Source organism: Melospiza georgiana, chromosome 3, assembly GCF_028018845.1.
Source record: "Melospiza georgiana isolate bMelGeo1 chromosome 3, bMelGeo1.pri, whole genome shotgun sequence".
NCBI lineage: Eukaryota > Metazoa > Chordata > Aves > Passeriformes > Passerellidae > Melospiza > Melospiza georgiana.
The window spans coordinates 107801033-107823300 of NC_080432.1; the positions used below are offsets into that span (position 1 = coordinate 107801033).

At 45.8% G+C, this 22268-nt stretch overlaps 2 protein-coding genes across 2 annotated transcripts; one reads left to right on the forward strand and one right to left on the reverse strand.

The window, feature by feature from the left end:
• Positions 1-7935: 7935 nt before the first annotated feature.
• MTO1 (mitochondrial tRNA translation optimization 1) lies at positions 7936-15541 on the reverse strand. The gene is made up of 12 exons (XM_058021305.1): positions 15331-15541; positions 14991-15190; positions 14471-14588; positions 13498-13787; positions 11463-11575; positions 11133-11323; positions 10769-10899; positions 10099-10303; positions 9847-10018; positions 9516-9634; positions 8888-9045; positions 7936-8715 (listed from the first exon to the last, which is right to left on the reverse strand). The coding sequence occupies exons 1-12, from the start codon at positions 15539-15541 to the stop codon at positions 8548-8550; spliced, it is 2076 nt and encodes a 691-aa protein (XP_057877288.1). The 3' UTR covers positions 7936-8547.
• A 396-nt stretch (positions 15542-15937) lies between these two features.
• Positions 15938-22125, forward strand: CGAS (cyclic GMP-AMP synthase). The gene is made up of 5 exons (XM_058021047.1): positions 15938-16489; positions 17425-17677; positions 18536-18772; positions 19952-20054; positions 20714-22125. Exons 1-5 carry the CDS (start codon positions 15938-15940, stop codon positions 21054-21056), a joined length of 1488 nt encoding a protein of 495 aa, XP_057877030.1. The 3' UTR covers positions 21057-22125.
• The last annotated feature ends 143 nt before the right edge of the window (positions 22126-22268 follow it).

A 22268-nucleotide genomic window follows, 5' to 3' on the forward strand; every position in this document is an offset into this window, starting at 1 on the left:
GCCGGCCTGGGGCTGGATATGCAACACCCAGTCTGGATTCCTCGGTGCACGTTGCACAGGGCTGTCTGCAGTGAGTGTGCCTGCTCCATGCTAGTTTGGAAATGGGCTTGTAGTGAGCCACTCATTCAAATCCTTAGGGAAAATAAGGTGTGACCCAGCAGTGCAGTGCTCAGTGCTCTATTGCAAGAGGCCCTTGGGTCAGCTGTGCATGGATCAGATCGGCTGCCAGAGCTGCTGGGAGGCTGGGTCACGTACAAATGGCCCGGCTTGAGAGCAGGACAAGAGGCAGCTGCATAGGTTATGGCAGAGGGACTGGTTAGGAAAAGACCCCTAAATAACACTATTGCATCTAACAACTTCATGTGAGCAGCAAAACATTGGGAATGCTCTGCCTGCAATACTAGCAATTGCTTTCATGTACTTTAAACCTACATTTTACTAATTTGGTTTTCTTTCTTTTTTACTTTAACTTTTATAAACTAGATTTGCTTTCTATGCACTAATGTTAATGCTATCTCAGTTTTTTTCTTAATCTGACTACCTGGGGAAATTGTTAGACTTTTGTAAACAAAATTTGGGAATAAAACTACTTCGATCAAACTTTTAATAAATGTTCTTAGTTGAGAACTGTATTTGTCTTCTGACTGCTTATTTCTTTAAGCAACTTTGACAGCTGTCCTTAACTCTTTCCTCACTGTCCTGCAATGCTGGTGGTGTTCATGCAGAGGTGTGACAGCATGCTGGTGTGGTGATGGGGCCAGCTCTGAAGGCAGAAAACTGGCTGGAGTCTGGCATTTGTGAATGTTTCCTTTCCAGTTGTTGATGAATGTTTTGTCCAGATGACTTTAGATACACAGAAATATTCCAGAAATGTGTGTGGCGAGGAAGTGGGGGACAGAGAGGACAAAGGCTGGTTGGTCTTTGTAGGAAAATGGAGCAGTGCAGTCACAGCTGATACCACTGAGTACTTCTTGCTCAGTGTTGGCTGCCTAGGTGGATAGTTCAGGCTGGAATAAAATGGCTGTGCTCAGACTACTGCCCAGAGAGACATTTCAATTATATCTCAGATCAGTTTGTACAAGGCTAATAACTGGAAAAACTTACTTTACTGAAATTGCAAATGAAAGACTCATTCACATTCTGAATTTAGCTGTCTCAGTATGTTTTGAAAGGTATTGACAAATTTTGGAAAATATTTTCTGTAAATGCATACTTTAAATTTTAGATACGGTCAAGATAAACCATGTAAAAACAAACTTCACTGTACAGGGATATTCCATTCCTCACTGGTGCTAAATGATTATCTGTTTAAGAACCATGTAAATGCAGTCTGATGAACACAACCCACCTGGTTTTAATTTCTATTAGTTCTGTGTTTATGTGGTGCCCAGAGGGAGGCTGGGGCTGGAGGATGCAGTGGCAGAGCTGATAAACTGCATCACCAACAGCACCCTGGGGGACCCTGAGCACCTCGAGTCCTGCTCAAAGCATTTGTTTCACCCAGGGCTCCTTTCCTACAAAAATTCACTCACACATTTCACTGCAAGTTGTAAATTCCTGACAGTATTAACACCTTTGAATTTATTAGTTTCAATAGCTCAAAGTTTTCATGTCATCTGATTGCACCAAGCAGTACTTCCTGTCTGGGAATTTAGTCTTCTGAAACTGCAAATCTTAAATAATATCCAAACCATAAGCTAAACAGAGGAATAAACTCTGACCATGGAAGATAATACTGGGCAAAATTACCTTTCTCTTGCAATGCTGCTCCTGCTTACCAAGGGGAGGTCAGAAACCACCTCAGGAGAAAGAAAAGGGCGCTTGGGGTACAAAAGAGCTGAAGAAAAATCTTGATATCAAAACTGTATTGGCTTCCAAGGCACAGAAGCTGTGGATTTTTAGCCCTTTCTGGGTCCTCTTTAGTCACTTCAGATTATTTCTGCATTATAAGTCAATTACATTGTTGCCTGCTTTTTTAAAAATCAGGTTACTTTCCCTGGCTACCTATCAGTAGTTCTTTAATCCTTTAATGTTTCAAATATTTACACAACATAATTCAAATCTGCCAGCTTCTCTGTACTGGTAAGGTCGCAGCTGAACCCATATTTTCCTTGGAAGATGCTGAGTGAGGTATTGAGGGAAGGTGGAAATCAGAGTGGGATGCTCTGATGAGGGATCTCTGGCCTCTGGGTGGGGACGTGGTGGGGCAGTGGTGGGGTGCACACAGGCTGTCCGCCAAGGAGCTACAATCTGTGCAGGTTTTGCCTATTTCTTCCTTTAAAAAAGCAAAACAAGTAGGAAGGTAGCCAAGCTTCCATTGGTGAATCATCCCCATGGGCCAAGCATGTGATTTTAAGGATGCAGCAGCAAAAGGTTTGCCCTGTGTAGGTTTGCTGAGGTACTTGCTAAGTCTTTCTTCTGGCTCTTCTTAGCAAAGCAATCCAGAGCCCTGGGCATCCTCCTGCAAGGGCACCTGCTACCTCAGGCTCAGCACAAACACTAGTCCTTGGGTTAATATGCTAATTTTTTTGCATTACATAGTCACTGGAAATGAGCAGAACCAGCTCACCCCTAACTCAGGGCCCTGCCAGCAGCAGTCACAGTCGCATTTTCCCTTTCAGCCCAGTAAAATCTGGATTATTTAATACAAAGGGAAGAGCCACAGCGTTTCCCCAGCCCAGGTGCCTGTTCTGCAGAGATCAGCACAGCTGGCAAAGCTGCTCACTCCAAACCTGCCCAGAGATGGAAAGGCAACACAAATGTCCCCTCCTGGAGGGGCTTGATTGCAGGTAAAGCTGAAATTAAAAGGAAGCTTCAGGTTCCTCTTATCTGCAGCCACCTGGGCACTTCTTAAGCAAAATGCCCATTTTTTGGTTCCATATATATATATATATATATAAATATAACATATATAGGTGTATATACATATAACATATATATAGGTGTGCATGTGTGTATATATATATATATATACACACATGCACACCTATATATATGTTATATATATATATACACCTATATATATATTATATATATAACATATGCATAAATCTACATGATTTAATAAGGTATCTAATTTTTTTTTTTTTATAATTGCCACCAGCAGACTCCTTAAAATCTGCAATTCCTATTTTGAAGCTGGATTCTAAGCTAATTCCTCAGTAAAAAAAGTTAAATGCCCCCAAATGAATTAATATTTAGTTATTGATAAGTTCTTATTTTTATACATATTATGATTTTTATATTATTTGTTATGTATAGTTCTTATAATTAAATATTTCATTAATATTTAATAAATATTTAGTTTATAAGCTAGGCTGTGGTTCTGCTGATAGGACATGAGTATTTTGGATAAGGAGACATAGGATTGTTGGTGTTGACTTGTCTCCATGTTTAACAAGTCCTTTAATAGCCTTTTCCAGAGGGAATAAAGGAAGGAACAGATGAATTTAAATGTAATTATAAGTTTTTATGACTGACATTACTAGTAACAGTAACTAATGTCACAGAGCCTCCTGCTAAAGCGCTTTTATAGATTACAATACCCTAATTCTTTGGAGAAGGAGGGGGTGTATATATGTGGCCTGGGAGTGGGAGAAGAAAAACCACCCTGAACAGGGGCTCTGCTCTACTGCAGTCACTTCCTTGTGAGGGGAATTCCTGCAGCTCATTCCTGGGCACGCATTCCCCGGGCTGCTACACACGTGGCACAGCCGAGGAGAGCTGAGGTCACTGCTGGTGACGTGACCACTCTGCTCAGAGCAGCCACTTCCAGCTCCTGCCTGACACCCACCACTGTCCCCCAGCCAGCTCTGGGGCAGCGTCACCAAGCCACCACTGTCCCCCAGCCAGCTCTGGGGCAGTGTCACCAAGCCAGCCCTGTCCCCCAGCCAGCTCTGGGGCAATGTCACCAAGCCAGCCCTGTCCCCCAGCCAGCTCTGAACCAGTGTCACCAGGCCACCACTGTCCCCCAGCCAGCTCTGAACCAGTGTCACCAGGCCAGCCCTGTCCCCCAGCCAGCTCTGAACCAGTGTCACCAAGCCAGCCCTGTCCCCCAGCCAACTCTGAACCAGTGTCACCAAGCCAGCCCTGTCCCCCAGCCAGCTCTGAACCAGTGTCACCAGGCCAGCCCTGTCCCCCAGGCCACCACTGTCCCCCAGCCAGCTCTGAACCAGTGTCACCAGGCCAGCCCTGTCCCCCTGCCAGCTCTGGGCCAGCGTCACCAAGGCAGCCCTGTCCCCCTGCCAGCTCTGGGCCAGCGTCACCAAGCCAGCCCTGTCCCCCAGCCAGCTCTGGGCCAGCGTCACCAGGCCACCACTGTCCCCCAGCCAGCTCTGGGGCAGTGTCACCAGGCCAGCCCTGTCCCCCAGCCAGCTCTGGGCCAGTGTCACCAGGCCACCACTGTCACCTGCCCACCTGGCCAAAGTCTCCCGAGACGCAAGGGACAAGGACAATGCAGCTGGCTCTCCGAAGTGCCAGCTCAGCATTACCAGGCACAGCAGCTGTTCCACTTGTGACTCCAAAATCCTGTGCATGTGTGACACAGGCCACCATCTGGTCATGCATGGCAATTTTCAAGCTGAAGCACAGTGCACTGGGAGGGAAGCAAGTGGTCACGAGGCTGCTGTCACCTCCCCTCTCTTCTTGCTGCCCCGTGAGGCAGAGTGAGCTCATTTCCCACCTGGCTCCGTGCCTGCTCTTCAGTTAAGCACATCCAGCACTAAGACACTTGGAACAAGAGCAGCTTGTGCTTATCAGTGCCCAGCTGTGCCTGAGAATGTCCCTGCCGGGGCTGGTGCTGGGAGCTGCAGCTGATGCCAGGCAGGAACACCTTCACCCCCCCCTCACTCACTGCTCCTGTGTCTGCACTGCATCCCGGGCTCTCGCTGAGCCGCGCTCCCTTGCAGCCCACCCGGGTGGCTCTGCCAGCCACTCCTGCAGGGAGGCACCCACGCTGCAGGGACACAGACAGGGAAGCTGAGGCTGTGGATGTGCCTGCTCAGAGCTGAGCACGCCAAAGAGACATCAGAGCCCATCAAAACATCCAGTCTTATGTCTGCAAAGAGGTACAGGGTGCAGCCTCCAGCTTTCAGGACAGAAGGTTTGCCAATACTGCCTTCCTTGGCACAGAGGCATGGCCACCACACAATGGTGAGTATGGAGTCAGAGATCCTCTGGTGGGCATCCACATCACTCTCCTCCCTCAGAGCTACACTTGACGAAGGGTAAAACCTGCCCCAGCAATTTAGAAAGAAAACAAAAGCACAGTTTGTTTCCTCAAAGCATCAGTGACAGTAAAATAACAGGTCAAGAATCAATCCTTTTTCTCTGCCCTTTATGTCCCAATAGCAGTTGCCCAGCAAGTCTCCCATCTCCACAACTAATTTTAATCAAAGGAGGGGAAAGACACCTTTTATTTCTCAGCAGTGCCATGAAATCAAGGCAAAGGATGGAAAGAACACCCTGGAAGGACTCTGAGCAGCATTGGCCATGGTTTGATGGGAAGAACTGAGAGCACCTACTCGGTGGAAACTGCATCTCCAAGGGGACAGTAGATTCCTCCCTGCATCCACTAAATGCCATCCTGAGATACCTGTCACTGCATGAGGAACACAACCTGGCAGGTATGGTCATCAAAGTTGGTACCCCTGGGCATCTAAAACCACTGCATGCAAAGACTGTTAGTTAAAGGTTGCAGTTTTTAGTGCCTCATAGCATAAAATATCTTTCTATTTTTCTCTTGCTTTCATGTTCCAGGCAGAAATAAAGACAAGATGAAGAAACTGCTCAGTTCAAGTACCATATGAAATGGAAACTAAAGTAGGGAAGGAAAATAAGTTGTCTTAAAAGTCTGGGGTAAGATAGAGTGGTAGTGCTGATCACCAGGCCTGGGTTCTGCAGGAGGGAAGGAGAGACACACGCACATTGAAGCAGTAACTAATGTTACTGCTTGAAGCAGGGAACACAAGGACAGTTGGTAGGTGCAACAAGTTAGGTCAACCTCACATCCTCCCTCCCTGCTAGCCTGGTGACAGCAAGGATTACAGGACAACAAAGTGCCATTCATTACTGCTCAGGCAAGGAAAAGCAGGCATGTTAAGAGCAGACTCCTCCAGTTCTGCCCTTCCCATCCTGTTGGTCTTAGCGAGACCACAGGACATGGGAAGGTCTAAGCTCACTTTGTGACACCTACAAACCAAACCTTGGGCCTTGTAACAAATCCCCAGAGGTTAGAAACCAGATGGCACAAGGCGTCCCTCCTATCTGTCCATGCTACTTGAGCAGATTATTTAGCCTTTCTGTGCTTGGTTTTCTTACCAAAATGGATATAACTACCTTCAGCAATTTCTTTTCACGTTAAAAGTCTTCTCACACAAGAACTGTTGAACAAGCACAAAATATTGTGGCAAGCTCTGTACACATGAAACCAATACCTGAGGGACAGCCAGTCCTCAAACTTGTGCACAAGCCAGGTTTTCCATTTCAGCAAATATGGACATCATTAACCTACATACGTGAACAGAGGAGACCCTGTCTTAACAAGGGAACTCACCAGAGGCCAAGGACCCGCTTCACACTGGAACAGAAAGAGCAGTTGTTACAGAGGATCTGCTGGGAGGAAACTCATTTATGACTTCAATTCCCCCTGAACTTAACTCCTCCCCCCTCCTTAGATCACAGCTGTGCATTATGAAATTGTTAAAAGAAGAAAACTCCCCTCCTGCTCTTCTTTAACACTGGTGCAGCCCAGCCCAGTGGAATCACCCTTTCATTTATGCTGCATGTGTGAGACCAGAAGCACAGAAAAATTTAGCAAAGCAAAGTGTTTCCTTTTGTAGCAAGGCACAAGATATTTGCCTTTAAATACACACATTACTGTAAGCTAGAGTCCTGTCAAATGACTGCTGACAAGAACTAGGAAATAGTTTTGAAACTGCATTATCAGATTAAAAGTGAAGATTTAGGGTTTCTTTGGATTCACATAGCTGGAATTCCATGAGCACCACCCCTGGAGCCCAAGTTACGCCACAGAAAGCATAGCTGCCTTTCTTATGCTGAACTTAAGGCTTGCAAGGTTGAAGCAAATCTTAGAGCCCACAGTGATGGAAGGAAAGCAGGCCACAGATATAAAGGAGCAGGTAGATGTTCACCTTTCTGAGCCATTCTGACATGAACTGACCTACAGATCACGTGGCTAAAGCTCTTCCACACCAGCCAGCGGACGGCGACAGGGAAGTGCTTTTAGGCAGGTTGGATAATGCCCCAAACAAACGGCAAACTCTGCTCATCCTCCTGCTGCATGACAGTCTCTGTCAACAGAAGGGATTTACTCTGACTCCTCTGGGCAGGAAAGCAACCCTCACCCAGAGCAAATATGCCAGAGAAAGTTCCAGAATCGTATTTTCAACATGACAGACATATGTATTTGGGTCATGGTTGGACTCAATGACCTTAAGGATCATTTCCAATCTATAAGATTCCCTGATTTTACTGTATCAGAATGTATTCTGAAGCCAGAGGACATTCAGAAATGAAACCAGCACCAGAAACTGCTGCTTGAGTCAAGCAAGGATTTGGTAGATGCACAGAAACAGCCTGGATTCCATGTGTCTTGCTGGTGAGTAATCAACTGCCCAGATGATCCAATTGACTCGACCTCGCTCAAATCCACGTTCTGCTCCTGTCAGTTGCAGGACCAGGGCTGATGAGAATCCCACTCCCCCAGCCCACAGCACATGACAGAGCCTCACAGTGCCCAGGCTGAGGTCCATGGGGCAGGTTCCCACATGTCCCCCACCCTCCTCAGCACCCAGCCTTGTCCAGCTGCCTCCCCCAGCTCTGTAGTGAATCTCAGCCCACCTTACATGTGGGAACTGTGATCCATGAACTGGCGAGGCCCTGCTGAAAGCTAAATGATAATTGAGTTCTTCAGCGAGTTTCAAGATAAGCTTTATTTATTTTAAAAGAGAAAAACATCTACAGGATGTGGTGTTTGCATTCATTCTCCTGCATAAATTTAAATAATTCATGTGGCATAGCCAAATGTCTCCTTCTGGCTGACACCACACTGAGACACCAGCCTGTGCATAGTCACTGCACAGCTATGAACACAAGCCCTGAACTCAATGGAACACACTTTTCAGCTCCAATCCTCTTGTGCTGCCATGAGCTTTGCATGGTAACATTTCTTACTCATTTCAGAAGAACTAAACACTGTCCTTTACAAGATACAGATTTTGACTATCCAAAGTCTTCCAGATGAGTGGAACTTCAAAAGCAGTTCTCCTGTCTTTCCGTTTGTATCAGCAAAATCACAGGCTGTATTTAGGTTTCTGAGCATTTACTTTGTGCATTCATCATCTTTGCTCTATGCAATGACACTGCCACAGAACCCAACCACAACTGCTTTGGATCCAGCCAGCATGGGTGTTATCTGGGAAGAGGCTCAGGTGGGGATCTTGCCACAAAGTCTGGCAGGATCAGTGCCATTTTCTACAAAGGTGTTTTAACAAACTTTGTCTCCTCTTCAGAAAACTCTGCTGAAATCTATCTCTGTGAAGTTGCCTTGCCTGAGTACACTTTCCCTGGGAAGTACTGTCCAGATTGAGGCACGGCTTTTAGCTTCTCTGTCTTGCGGTGATTGGTTTTCACAAACCTCAGCAGGTTAACGATAGCAGCCGGTGTGATTCCAGGGATTCGGCTGACCGCGCCGATCTGCACATGGAGACAGGAACGAGTTAACTACCACCAAACCTACACACTGCATGGAGCTGGTGAGAATGAGACCAAACCTGTGGGTGCTCCTTTCCCTGATTCACCCCCTGCCCCCTGAGAAGACAGAAGGGATTTCAGTGCTGCTCAGCCCCGCTGTGGCTGAGTTTCTCACCGTCTGGGGGCGGTTTGCATCCAGCTTCTCCCGCACCTCTGCCGAGAGCGAGGCATCGATGGCAAAGTAATCCAGGTCCTCTGGCAGCTGCAGCGCCTCGTCACGACGCACCTCCTCCATTTCCTGCTGCTGACTGACCACACACCACTCGTAAGCAGCTGTGGTGGTCAGGGGAACAAGAAGGGCAGATACAGACAGATATTCATGGGAAACAAGTCACTTGCACAAAGCACAATGAGAAATTTCACTATGGTGGTCAAAAGCTCCTAAGGAAATTTCCAGCCTCATAGACTGTAGAGCCCAATTCACATCACTGCTTTGGAAGAAGTACTACTCTTCAATTTGTTACAGGAATTTAGATACATGGGTTGTTTTTATCTTCTCATCACAACGAAGGATGGCCTATTTGATGGGGCAGTAAGGAAGAAAAAAACCCAAAGAGTGATCCTACTCATAGAGTGAAACATCAGTGCATCAGTGCAAAAAAGGGCTGTGGCTTATGGTTCACACTCTGATCAGTGTTTTATTTCTCTAAGCAGCAACATGAAACACACTAGGACAACTGCCATCCCCTTACTGAACAAACATATACAGATCACCATGAGAGAGCCTAATCCTTGTACCCTACCTTCTATTTTCAATCTCTCTGCCAGCTCCCTCCATTGAGCAAGTTTGCCCAGGGGTTCTGGGATAGCCTTTGCCAGAATCTCCATGTTGACATCTTGATACTGAAGGACATCAAAGGCACTGTGAAGAACAAGAGTAAACATTTATGGTAAAAAGGAGTCACACCTGTAAGGCAGATTTATGGCTGTTCAAACGTACAAAGTTCTTAGCTTAAGCCAGAACAGCAATCTTGGAGTACTGACAGCTTCAGGAAGGATGGACAAATGCTGTGATACCACTAGCCAGATGTGCTAAAGCAAGCATAACCAGAAAGCTCCATGTGTAACACTCACCTGACAGGTGACCTGCGATTGCTACTTATGGGAACTCCTGGCAGTAACTGGGACCATTTGGATATGCTCAACTGAAGCGATTTTAGTGTTGCGATCCCATCCTCTAACGCAGCTCTCATCTTAACCGCTCGCTCATATCGCTGCTGTGACACACACCCAGCTTCTTCAAACCCTGCAGAGACAGGCATCCATGAGACACAGGTGCGCAGCCAGGCAGGGCCGGTCAGTGCGGGGGCTGGCACAGCAGCACACCTCTGTGAGTGAGCCTGGCGTCGGCGTTGTCGGGCCGCAGGGCCATGCGGAACTCCACACGGCTGGTGAACATGCGGTAGGGCTCGCTGGTGCCCAGCGCCGTGAGGTCGTCGATCAGCACCCCCACGTAGCCCTCGGTGCGGCTGACGGTGAACGGGGGCCTGCCCTGGACCCGCAGGCACGCGTTGATCCCGGCAATCACACCCTGCACAGGCAAAACAAACCAAACTCCATCGCTCTCTTCCTAGCAAAAACTGGCCATACCTGCCCCGAAGGCTCACACGTCAAACCGCGCCCAGGAAAACGCAGCAGTCTGCGCCAGTAATCCAGGCTGTTTCCTGCTTGTGACATTCTGAGTGTCTGAAGGGCTTCTTGGCCCCTGCTGATGTGTCTGGAGACAATTCCCACATTTTCAACTATACCCACTGCACAGTCTCCATGCTGAAACACTTGACAGGACTTTCAATTACTATTGTTATTGCAACTTTAGGGATAGCAACTGCAGATACTTGTACAGACACAAGCAAAAATATCTTAGGCAATCTGAAATCAGGGTGAGGAACAAAAGAAAGAGCATCTCATGAGCACAAAACGGGCCTAGCAAGACTATCACAAAGGCCAAGGTAATATCCTTTTCTGAGTGCTGAATATACAAGTCAGATTTGCCCACCTGAGCTGCAGCTTCTTCATAGCCTGTTGTGCCATTTATCTGGCCTGCAAAGAAGAGGCGCTGAACAAGACGTGACTCGAGAGAAGTGGTCAGTTGTCGGGGGTCTAAAAAGTCATACTGCACCCCATAGCCTGTGACACACAACAAGACAGATGTTACAGGAGGGACTGTCAAGGCAACCAGTGGAGCAGAACTGCTTATCAATTCTATTTATGACTTCTGAACAAGCAGACTAAAAATCACTGCATTCAGGAATTAGTTTTGCTTCATGTTTCCTTTGTTTTGCTATGCTCTAAACAAAACCTGCTTTTCATTAACTAGTAAATAAATATGACTGATAGATTCAAAACTATTCAGCCCTCACCTGGCTGTAATATCTTGGCTTTTTCCAAGCCTGGGACGGATTTGATCACCTGCTCCTGTAGCTCAGGTGGCAGTGTCATGGACATGCCCTGGGGGTAAATGACATTGGAATCCAAGCCTTCTGGCTCCAGCCACACCTGATGTTCTCGGTCTGGGAAGCGCAGAACCTTTGATTCAAGAGAGGGACAGTACCTGTAACAGTAAACAGCCATGAGCAGCACCTGACATGGAGAAAAAGTTACTTTCCAGAAGCAAAGCAGGAGAGACCCACAGCTCCAAAGAGACCTCCAGCCTGTCCCCTTGACAGCCTTGCATGATGCCACACACTCACCGTGGGCCCCTGGTTGTCTCCCTGACGTGGTTGTTGAGGTGGAGGTTATCGCGGATAATCTGCTGGGCCTTCAGGTTCGTGCGAGTCAGGTAACAGGACAGCTGATCTTCGGGCTGGAACACGCCAAAGCTCGGCCTGAGTTAACCTGGTCATGACACCTTACTCAATCCTTACTCACTAACTCTGTAAGTATCCTCACTCAATAACTCCGGTATCTCCAAGACCTTTCCCATGATGGCTGGCTCTCTCTTCTGGGATGGGTCAGCAGGGCTGTCATGGCCACTGGACAGACTGAACACGATCTATCTGAGAGCCTGAGCAACGTGCCCAAGACCAGACCAAGAACGGGATGGAATCTGGGAGTCTGGAATTTAAGTTCTATCCTATATGCCATATTCTTAACTACAGGATGGATATTCCCATTAAATCAACATTACAGCATTCAAACTGATCAAAGGGAAAAAAAACCCTCTGGAGTTAGAAGAATAAGTGCTGACCCTACAGCTAACAGCCAATTAATGGGTGAAGGAAAAAAAAATACTCTTGAAGAGGAAAAAACCACAAAACTCTGCAATTAACATGAAAAATTCGAAGTTTGGAAAAAACCTCACCATGTGAAGTAAAGAATTTCACTGATATTTCTGAAAAAGAGTCAACAGACTCACATTCAAAACTGTGACAATGTAGCACCAAACTCTTTAAAACTGCCACTGAATTATATATTAGTTAGAACAAAAGTCTTGTGATTTTATGTGGTTTTGATTTAGATCTGTGTTGGCTGAGTGTCAGTACAAAACCCTGAGAAATCATCTCGCTGCACTTGGGGAAAGGAACTCCATGGACCCATAACCCTCAGAGAACTTAATCAACAGTTGAAGACCAAACTTCAATAAAGAATTGGTCAATGATTGTCATATAACTTGAGATGAATTAGATACCAAAGACAAGAAAGCTGTCTTGAAAAAGTTAATACATTGCAGGTGTGGTAAGGGAACCACTTCAAAGGCCTGTACACTCCAGAAACTTAATCAATAGTAATTGTCTAACCAGGACAGCAAATTTAATAAAGTACTGTTTAGCTGGATAAAACCTGGGTTATCCAATAAACAAAGACAGATGAGATGCTCTGGTAGTAATAAAAGAAACAGAACACCTATACCATGATGCAATAAATTGGCCAGACTTCTGAGAGCATCTATAAAAAATCCTGCATGTTATAGCATATATAAATGTCTGAAAATTGTTGTTTCTTTCAACATGTTTACAGAGAATAAATTCCTGATATGCTCTCAATTTTGACTCAAAATTGTTATTAGAGATGTTTGTCTAACAACTTTTTGCTGTTAGATTTAAAACACTTTGTATGAAAACCTCTCCTACATATACCAAGGCCTTCAACTGATACTACTTTTGCCACATCCTGATTGTAAAAGGTTATTGCAATTCCTCTAACTTCCAGGGCAAATTAACTCCTGATACTTAACTCTGTGCTGTTTAATTACATTATACAAAAACAGCCAATGTTCCAAGATTTTCTTCAGAAAATTGAACCTCTTCTGCTTTTAAGTTACTGTTAACCTGCCACCTCTCAGCTCTGTGGATAAATCCATCCTTTCTTAGTCAATACTACAAATTATCTCTAATTTCAACAGTTTAACCTCATTCCAGAGCTAAGATAAGAAGCCAGACACAGTAAATCTCTACAATACAGGCATAATACTGGAAGATTTTGTAAAACCAGCACATGAAGAATATTAGCAGCAGTATCACATTCCACAAAACTCTTGACTCCATAGGTAAAGAAAGTTCAGTTCTCAAGTGGAGAAATGAGAGTGAAAAGGTATTTGCTTTCAAAAGAACACAGGGAACTCCCGTCTCGCATTGAGAATGCTCAAAAACGTAACACCTCCAGTGCAAACACATCCCAGCTGCCTTTCCCAGCCCTGACTCCCCGGCTGATGATGAGCACGACATTCCCAGAACCGCTTCCCACCCGGCTCCACGTGCACCTGATGGGTGGGGTGCGCTACCCCACCTTGATCCACACGGCCTCACTGAGGAAGCTGAAGGGCACCGGAGGGTTGTCAGCCGCACGTTCCTCCAGGCCAGCGAAGTCGATCGTATCCTTGGCCAGCCGGGGCGGCGTCCCGGTCTTCAGCCTGCCCACAGCAAAGCCCAGCCTCTCCAGGGTGTGGGCCAGCCCGACAGCTGGCTGGTCCCCCAGCCGCCCCGCCGGGCGTGTCTCCAGGCCGATGTGGATCTCACCCCTCAGAAACGTCCCGGTGGTCAGGATAACGCTCCCGGCACGGACTGTGCTCCCATCCCCTGCAACAGCACGTTTTCGGAGACGTGCACAGTTTAGTGGCAACAAAGCCCTGGAATTCTGGTGCTTCTGCCTGAAGGGAGAACTGGAGACTACCAGTGCTCATTGGGGTTTTATTTGTTTTTATTATAAAATAATACCAGCTTCTCCATAATAAAAGCATCCATAGTAATAACTACAAGAAACAGCATGTAATTATTTCTGTATATTTATTTATTAACTAAGCAAGTTATTCCTAAAAAATAAAACCACTCCTGAGAAAACCTCATATCCAGGCCTTTACTTTGTTTTTTATAACAGCAAGGGGTAATGAAGTACAAGCCTGTTATTAAGAGGACCCCAAGGTCCTGTAACACTGAGGGCAGCATACACCATTTACCAAATATAAACCTCAAAACACAGCATGGAATTCAGTATCACTAGCCTGAAGAAAATTAACTTAGTTCATGTCCCAGTACACTACTAATCCAGGTATTTTTGACATTGTATTACTTTGTAGTACACGTATTAACCTGGTTTATTTCACTTTACCTAAACCAGCTCTGTTGGCTAATTAATCTTTCTCTCTAATGAATCAGAATAGGATAAATTCATCTTTCTCATCAGTGAATCAGAAATATTTACCCCAAAGGCTAGTTCTCAGTGTGGAGTAACTGAAGGCACTTAGTGAGTTACCAGCACATACCCAGAACAACTCCTGTGACTTGGCACTTCCCGGGACGGCCTGGTTCTGGCTCAGTCAAGAGAAGATCCTCCACAGACGCCTCACGAACTGTCAACAGTGGTGTGTTAAGGATTTCTTTCTGTCATGAAAGGAGTTACTGCAAAAATCTAGGAAGTTATGAGACATATGGGCAATCCCAAACCCTGCTGATTTCTGAAACAGCTATTACCCACTTCCGTTCTTACCAGGTCATTTGGCAGACACTCAGTTACGGTACTATCCTGATTTTTCAGGTAGAAGTTTTCACTCACGTAAAGTTTAAGCTCAAATAAACTAATTGGTCATGAAGCCTGACCTGTATCTAAAACACTAGAGAATTTTTCAGGCTGCGCTGAGCTCCAACAACTTACACTGCATCCAAGAACCAAACAGAAAAGTATCTAGGTTTGATCGGTAAATAATGAAAAACAAAACATAGCCGCTTTCCTCGTAATCCTCGGTGGCGCATCCCGCCTCAGAACACCCGGGCCCGGCCCCTCACCTGCATGTTCTCCTTGTAGAGGCCGCGGTCGATCTGCGCGCGGAGGCCCCACACGGCCGGGCCCTTGCAGCGGTTCAGCACCTTGTAGTGAACGCCGGAGCGGTCGCACACGCGGCCGCACAGCCCGTCCAGGGCGTCCACCTCCCGCATGAGGTGCCCCTTCCCGATGCCGCCGAAGGACGGGTTGCAGGACATTTCCCCTGGGTAATGACACAGGGACACCCTCAGCACCGCGCAAAGGCCCCCGCGACCTCCCCGGCTCAGCGCCGCTCCCCACGCCGGGAGACCCGAGGCGCCCGCGGTAGCTTCCCCCGTCCTCCCCGGGCACCCGCGGCGGTACCGATGGTGCCGATCCTGTGCGTGAGCAGCAGCGTGCAGGCCCCGCCGCGAGCGGCCGCCGCCGCCGCCTCCGTGCCCGCATGGCCCCCGCCGATCACCACCACCTCGTAGCGCGGCGCTGCCGCCGCCCCGACCTCGCTGCACGCCCGGCGGTGCCCGGGGCGAGGCGCCGGGGGCAGCGGCAGGCGGCGGCAGCCGCTCCGCAGGAACATGGCGGCTGGGCCGGGAGCGCCGCCGCGGCTCCTCCGGCCCGGAGCGAGAGGCGGGGCCTGCGGGAGCGGCGGCCCGGGCGCCTCCCCGTGCGGCTGGAAAAGCGGGGCGGGGCCGGTGCTCACGTGTCCTCGCCCCGCGGGCGGGCGGGCGGAGCCGCCCAGGAGCGGGAAAACGCTCCCGTCGGATTGGAGGCAGACCGCAGCTTCACTGTTGCTGCCGGAGCTATCCTGTGCCCGGGCTGAAGTTGGCACGCCGGGCTACGTCTTGCCTCCGCCCCGCTCGGCGGGTTTCGTTTCCTAGGGGAGGCGCGCTTCTTGGAAGAGGAACTCGCCCGAAGCCAGAGGCGGGAACCCCGTTGCTCGCCGTGTTGCCGGTGCGGAGAGGGAGCAGCGGCCATGGACGCCGCGGGTGGGAGAGGGGCGCGGGCCAGGCGGGGGACGCGTTCCACAGCTCCGCGGAGCCGGGGCAGGGAGAAGGGCGCAGCCCGAAGTCCCTCGCGGGGCCGCGTCGCGGGTGAAGGCTCGAGCGCCATCGCGACCCTCCGGACACCGCGCACGGACGGAGCCCCGGCCCGGGGCGGCCGCTCGGCGCGGCGAGCCCCCGCTGCCCGGGAGCCGCCAGCGGGCGGGGCGGCGGGAGGCGCAGAGGCGCCCCCCGCCCCGCGGAGCAGGGCACCGGCCGCCAGAGTCCCCGCGGCCCCGGGGAGCGACGCGGCTGTGCCCGACGGGGCGGTCGCTGCCGCCGGCCGTCGCCCCCCGCCGGCGGCAGACGCCTTGCGGCTCCGGGAGGTGCTGTCGCGGCTCAGCCTGCTCCGCGAAGACGTGTCCGAGGCTTCGACACTGGTGAACGACGTGGTCCGGCAACTGGTCCAGGCCATCCGCGACAATGAGAGCTGCTTCAGCTCCATGGAGCAGCAGAACGCCGGCAGCTACTACGAGCGCGTCAAGGTGGGTGCCGGGGCGGAGGCAGCGCTCTCCCGCCGGGCGGCGGGCGGGAACGCGGGCCGGCCGCGGAGGGCCGCTCCTGGCTGGCATCTCCCGCCGAGTAAGGCTCTGTGGATGTAACTGCATCGCTAAGGATAGCTCTGTGAAGTAATCACACTGCATTACAAAATGATCAGTAACCTGCTGAATGGTGCTACGTGCACTGAGTCAGAGACGCTACCTGAACGGTTCAGGCTGCAGCAAGCCTTGCGCTCGCACAGCACACAACACAATCCGTCAGGTATAGCACTGCACGAGAAGCCCTGGGCCAGGTTTTAGTTCATAGTTTTTTCAAAAATCAGGAGTTATGGATACAAATTGAAAGAAGAAAAATTTAGATTAGATATTAGAAATAATTTTTTTACTGTGAAGGTGGTGGGACAGTGGTACAGAGTGTCTGAGGAGATTGTGGATGCTCCAAACCTGGCAGTGTTGAAGGCCAGGTTGAGTAAGGTCTTGAGCAACCTGGTCTAGTGGAAGGTATCCCTGCCCAGGGCAGGATGAGTCAGGACTAGCTTTATCTCTAAGGTCCATTCCAACTCCTTCGCCTTCTGTGATTAACCAGTACCTTTTTTCTGTCTAAAACTAGCTTCAGACCTAGCAGTGCATTTTTTCCTCACATCCAAAGTGCAAGAGGATGTCTGAGCATACTTATACATTAATTATTTAGAACAGCTTAAGAATCTTAAAACTATCTTAAAAATTAATAAGTTGGAGAGCTGGGAAGTGAGCTGCAAATTGCTATTTTCCACCCCAATGCACAGTAATCTTGCAATACCACAGAAATAAGCTCATATTTCACATCAGACACCAAGGCAGATGAAACCACAACTGGTATAAAAATCTCAGGAGAATAAAACCTAAGTTGCACATTGCCTGTTCTATTCTTACATTTGCAGATATCTGAACCAAATGAGTTTGACATCATGCTTGTAATCCCTATAAAACAGAATGCAAATGGTTCTGCAAGGCTTCAGCTGGATGAGTCTGATGATACTGGAGCCTTTTATTATGTATCATTCAAAAGGAGTCCAATAGAAAGGAGTTGGTTGAAGTTCTTAGAGGAAGATGGAAAATTATCAGCCTCTAAAATGATTCAAGCACTAAGAGACATTATTAAACAGGAAGTAAGAAACATTAGAAACATTAGAGGTGAGTACTGAGAGAACAAACTTCATCAGGAAGTGGTACAAACGCAGTTACATTGTGCATATGTGTTGCCCCAGCACTAAGAACACACATTTTCCTGCCAGTCTCATTGTGCCAATGGAGCTGTAACCCCTCCTGTCCCCAGTATCTCAAGCTGGCTCTTGTGTTAATAATCACAAAAACACATAGGTAACTTGTTACATTATTAACTCCACTATGCATATTTTCTGTATGAAAATAATAAACATTAAGGGATGCATGCTTGCTATTTCCTACATAACCTATACATCTTGTACCTATCTGGAGTATACAAAGAGCCATTTGCTGAAGTAGTAGCAAAACAAGGAGCTGTCTTTTATACAGCACCTGTATTTTCTTTTATACACTACCTAGTATTTTTTATGGATCAGCACAGAAACTGCATCCCAGTTGTTTTTATAATTATTTTAAATATATTCTATATATATATTTATATAATTATATTAAAATAACCCCAGTTAGAGTTATTTCTCCCCAAAACCTTCAGAAATATTGTGGCCAGATCTCCTCACTGTGTGTCTTCAACAGGGAAGCAATTAAATGAAAAACATTATTATATTTTTAATTCTTAGACAGTAAGTCAAGTAAACACAGTAGTGTTCCCTGTTTCATAGAACTCTTCAGTAGACCTTCTCAATGTTTCAACATCCTGTAGGATAAAGAACCATTGACTGAACCCAGGTATTTCTTTTGATTGCCTATGAGCTCTTTAGTAAAAACTGTAACATTCTTAAAAAACAGTTTTCATCTTACTAATCTATCTAGCTAGCTGTTTGTCCATCTAACATGAAATATCACTTTCTTTTTTACTAGGTGTGGAAGTCACTGTGGCAAGGAAGAAGGCTGGAAGCCCTGCAATAACTCTTCAGATCAAAAAACCTCCATTAGAAATATCAGTGGACATCATCTTGACTTTGAAGTCTCAGCAGAGCTGGCCCCCCAGCACACAGGCTGGCCTCAAAATTGAACAGTGGCTGGGAACAAAAAAGAGGAGGGATTTCAGATTAAACTCAATTTATTTAGTAGCCAAGCAAAACAAAAGAGAAAAAGTTCTAACAGGTACCTCAAATATGGACAACAGTAAGTTATAAAATGTCTTCTCTACAACTTGATCACTTACAAGTGCTATAGAAAGGGTATCCAGATCATGTTCAGTATTCCATCTTCGAGACACCTCATGCTGGATATTTCCAGCTCAGACAACTGAAATCCCTCTTTAAAGCAGCAGATTTGTGGTACTGCTTGTCCTGCACTGAAATGTAAATACAAGCCCATTCTGCCAGGCTGCACATAACCATTACTAAGAGCATTATATTAAATCCACTCCAGCCAGACACACGGATATCAGCCTTCCCTTGTGCTGGTACTGTGCTTAACAGCAGCTTGTGCCGTCTTGTAAGGAAATTAGAAGAAAGTTGCTAAAAATGCAGGGAACTTCCCCATACATAAGATTGCGTCCACAAATCAGATACTTCTGCAGGAAGCAAACTGTTTTCTATCAAGATACATTGTTTCTCACTGAACGCTGGTATGGCTACAACATTTTTTCCTCCAGACCACTGTCACATTGAGCCTCCTTTAGTTTGCAGAAACATTCTGACTTGTGCATTATGGTAACTGATCCTTTCAGCATAAGATTTCAAGCATTCTGGTACCATTTTAATTAGCATGGCCATGTTATCAAAGCCCAGGACAGAAGTACTGATTTATTTGGCAATTTCTTCCTGTGCAAATTAAATGCAAAGAGTAACTGAGCCAAACAAGCAAGGCAAACTGTAATTCATGAAAAGACAAAAGTGATTGTCGGTATTAGAAACAGGGCATTGAGCTATATTAGCAATTATTTTCAGAAGCATGAGCAGAAGAACAAAAATGCTTTAGAACAGTCATCTTACATGAGACAAGCTCACTAACCTATTACGTGCAAAAGAAAACACAATAGCAGAAATTAAAAGGCTGTAGATTTCTGTGAATAATGCAGTTCTCTAAATCATGTTCAGCAAATCCAGGGACATTCAGAACTAAGCCTAATTTTAAAGTAAATCCAAACATTCTTAGGAATTTATAGCATCCAAACTATTATGTCCTATATTAATTACATTCCAATTGTGTTTGTGAAGCAGCTGGAGAGTTAAGGAGGAACTAACTGCACTCACTGAATTATGGGGTTTTTTTCCAGCTAGGAAAGCTGATGCTTAGTGCTGTGTAACTATTTAACAGTCTTGTGCTTGACTTCAGGGAACACCTGGCGACTCTCCTTCTCACATATTGAAAAGGATATGATACAGAACCATGGCAACTCAAAGACGTGCTGTGAATCCAATGGACCAAAGTGCTGTAGGTTGGTATTTCACAGGAATATTTTACTTTAAGCCTGTGTGAGCTGAGCTAGCACTAACACTGTTTCAGTTTAGCACTTAAGAATGTGATCTAACAGTAATTACTCATAATAGGAAGCAAGAGTCTTTAAGGCATAATTGTTCTACAGCAATACAACACTGCATGTTCTTGCTGAATGTCTGGCTTGCGTTTACCTAATGAAAGGTGGAAACAATCACATTGCTGGTTTAGACTCCAGACTTGTTTTAGAATGCAAAAAGATGTGCCTTGTTCAATTATCTTTCCCAAATTCAGTCCTGTTTTAAAAAAAAAAAAGCTTTAAAAAGTGATTGACTCCACTTTCTGAGCATAATTTCCCTTCATATCAAGGTAATTTCTAAAATGATGGTGAGAACACTGCTGAATGAGAGCAAGATGAATAAATGATTTTTCACTTCCATGAGAACTGTTTTCTAGATTTCTTCAACAAGGAAGAACAAAACCCACATGAGATACAAAACCTCCTTAACAAGTAAACCAAGAAGTTGGTTTGCCAATTACGTCTTGTACTGAATCAAGAAAGCAACAAGACAATTAATGCATAACTGTGTTTAAATATCTGATCTACATATTTAGAATTATGGAGAAGATACCTAATATATATATTTTTTTTTTTAACAGGAAAGGTTGTCTTAAGCTGCTGAAGTTTCTTCTAGAGCAACTTAAAAGGAAATATCCAAAAGAATTGGAAAAATTCTGTTCCTATCATGTCAAAACTGCTTTTCTCCACTCCTGTGTCATGTGGCCAAATGACACAGACTGGTACTTGGGAAACTTGGATCATTCCTTTCAGCAATGTTTGGGATTTTTTGTGGATTGCCTGCAAAAGTCTCAGCTGACTCACTTTTTTATTCCCCAATACAACTTACTCAGCCAAGAAGATAAGGCAAGACATCATTTCCTTTCAAGAAAAATAAGTTATGAATTGAACAATGGTTTCCCAGTATTTCATGAGAATTATTAAGAACACTGTTCACAACAGATATCTAATCACGTTGACTTTACATATGTGAAACAAAAAACTCTGCAATATAAATGACTCTTCAGTAGTCTGTACTACAAAACCCAAAACAAAATAAAACGAAGATCACTAAGAGAAAAATCTATACTTCAGTCACACTGCTTAGCCATAACCCTTAAAAGAAACATTTTAAGTAATATTTACCTTGCCTATCCAAATGTAGATGTCGCCTGCAAAACATCGTCAAGGTATACTAAGAACATAGAGAAGAATTTGCAATAGGTAATTTCCCACATGCAATTTCTGTGTTTCTAAATACAAAGGCATCAAAGACTGCATAAAGGAAAAACTGACAATTTTATTTAAAATTGGGATCCACTGCAGAATATCCAAAATACACTCCTACTTTCAAAAGAAAAAAAAAGTCCCTGGAGTTACTTTGACATTAACCAGAAAAACTTCTCCAGATTATCCGGGTGGATATGAAGATCTTTTGCAGAAGACAATCACCAGCAATAGTTACCAGAGAGAGAATATTGTACCTGAATAATATGAAGTTGCTGAAGTAACTTATCCTTTCTGAGCCTTAGAATTACTTTAGAAATCAGTCTTTTCATTGAGCTTTAAATAGGAAACAATCATTACCTAATATGCTGCAACAGAGTAATGGTTTTCTGCCAATGAGCATTTATTTGTATGATAATCATGTAGAAAGAAATGCATCTTTCAACCTGTATCAAAGAAGAAGACTCTTGATATAAAAGGTTTCCAAAACCAAAATGCAGCATGAACTGGACACTCCTGAAACTGAAGTTCATATCAATTTTTCTCATATCGAAGAAATGTGTGTTAGGAAAAAAATTTATAATAATTCCTATTACTAAAATTGTGCAGGTGAGAAGTACACAGCATTTGAGAACTGCTGTGCTGCAAATAAATACATCTTTTGCTTCTACTTATAGAAGCCATGGGAAGTCCATATTTTTCACCTACTTTTTGAAGGCAAAATAACCTATTGGATTGAATAATGCCCAGATTTACCTCAATTATGAGCAAATTAAGAGGAAAGAATATTGACAGAGTAATTTTACTAAAATATTCTCATTTTACTGAATTTTGTTTATTAGTTTTTATTTATTCATATGACACATAAATTAACACAAGTTCAGACCAAGCATCAAATGCAGGAATGACTCCTTCCCATATAAATTTCAA

What these genes read in the sequence shown, in the direction of transcription:
- MTO1 (XM_058021305.1), bottom strand. Translation starts at nt 15,541, where the DNA reads ATGTTCCTGCGGAGCGGCTGCCGCCGCCTGCCGCTGCCCCCGGCGCCT. An exon ending in GAGACAACCAGGGGCCCACG is followed by an intron (nt 11,324 to 11,462) that starts GTGAGTGTGTGG and finishes TTACTGTTACAG; the next exon opens with GTACTGTCCCTCTCTTGAAT. An exon ending in CGCCAGGCTCACTCACAGAG is followed by an intron (nt 10,019 to 10,098) that starts GTGTGCTGCTGT and finishes CTGTCTCTGCAG; the next exon opens with GGTTTGAAGAAGCTGGGTGT.
- CGAS (XM_058021047.1), top strand. Translation starts at nt 15,938, where the DNA reads ATGGACGCCGCGGGTGGGAGAGGGGCGCGGGCCAGGCGGGGGACGCGT. An exon ending in AAACATTAGAAACATTAGAG is followed by an intron (nt 17,678 to 18,535) that starts GTGAGTACTGAG and finishes TAGGTGTGGAAG; the next exon opens with TCACTGTGGCAAGGAAGAAG. An exon ending in AAGAGAAAAAGTTCTAACAG is followed by an intron (nt 18,773 to 19,951) that starts GTACCTCAAATA and finishes GCTTGACTTCAG; the next exon opens with GGAACACCTGGCGACTCTCC.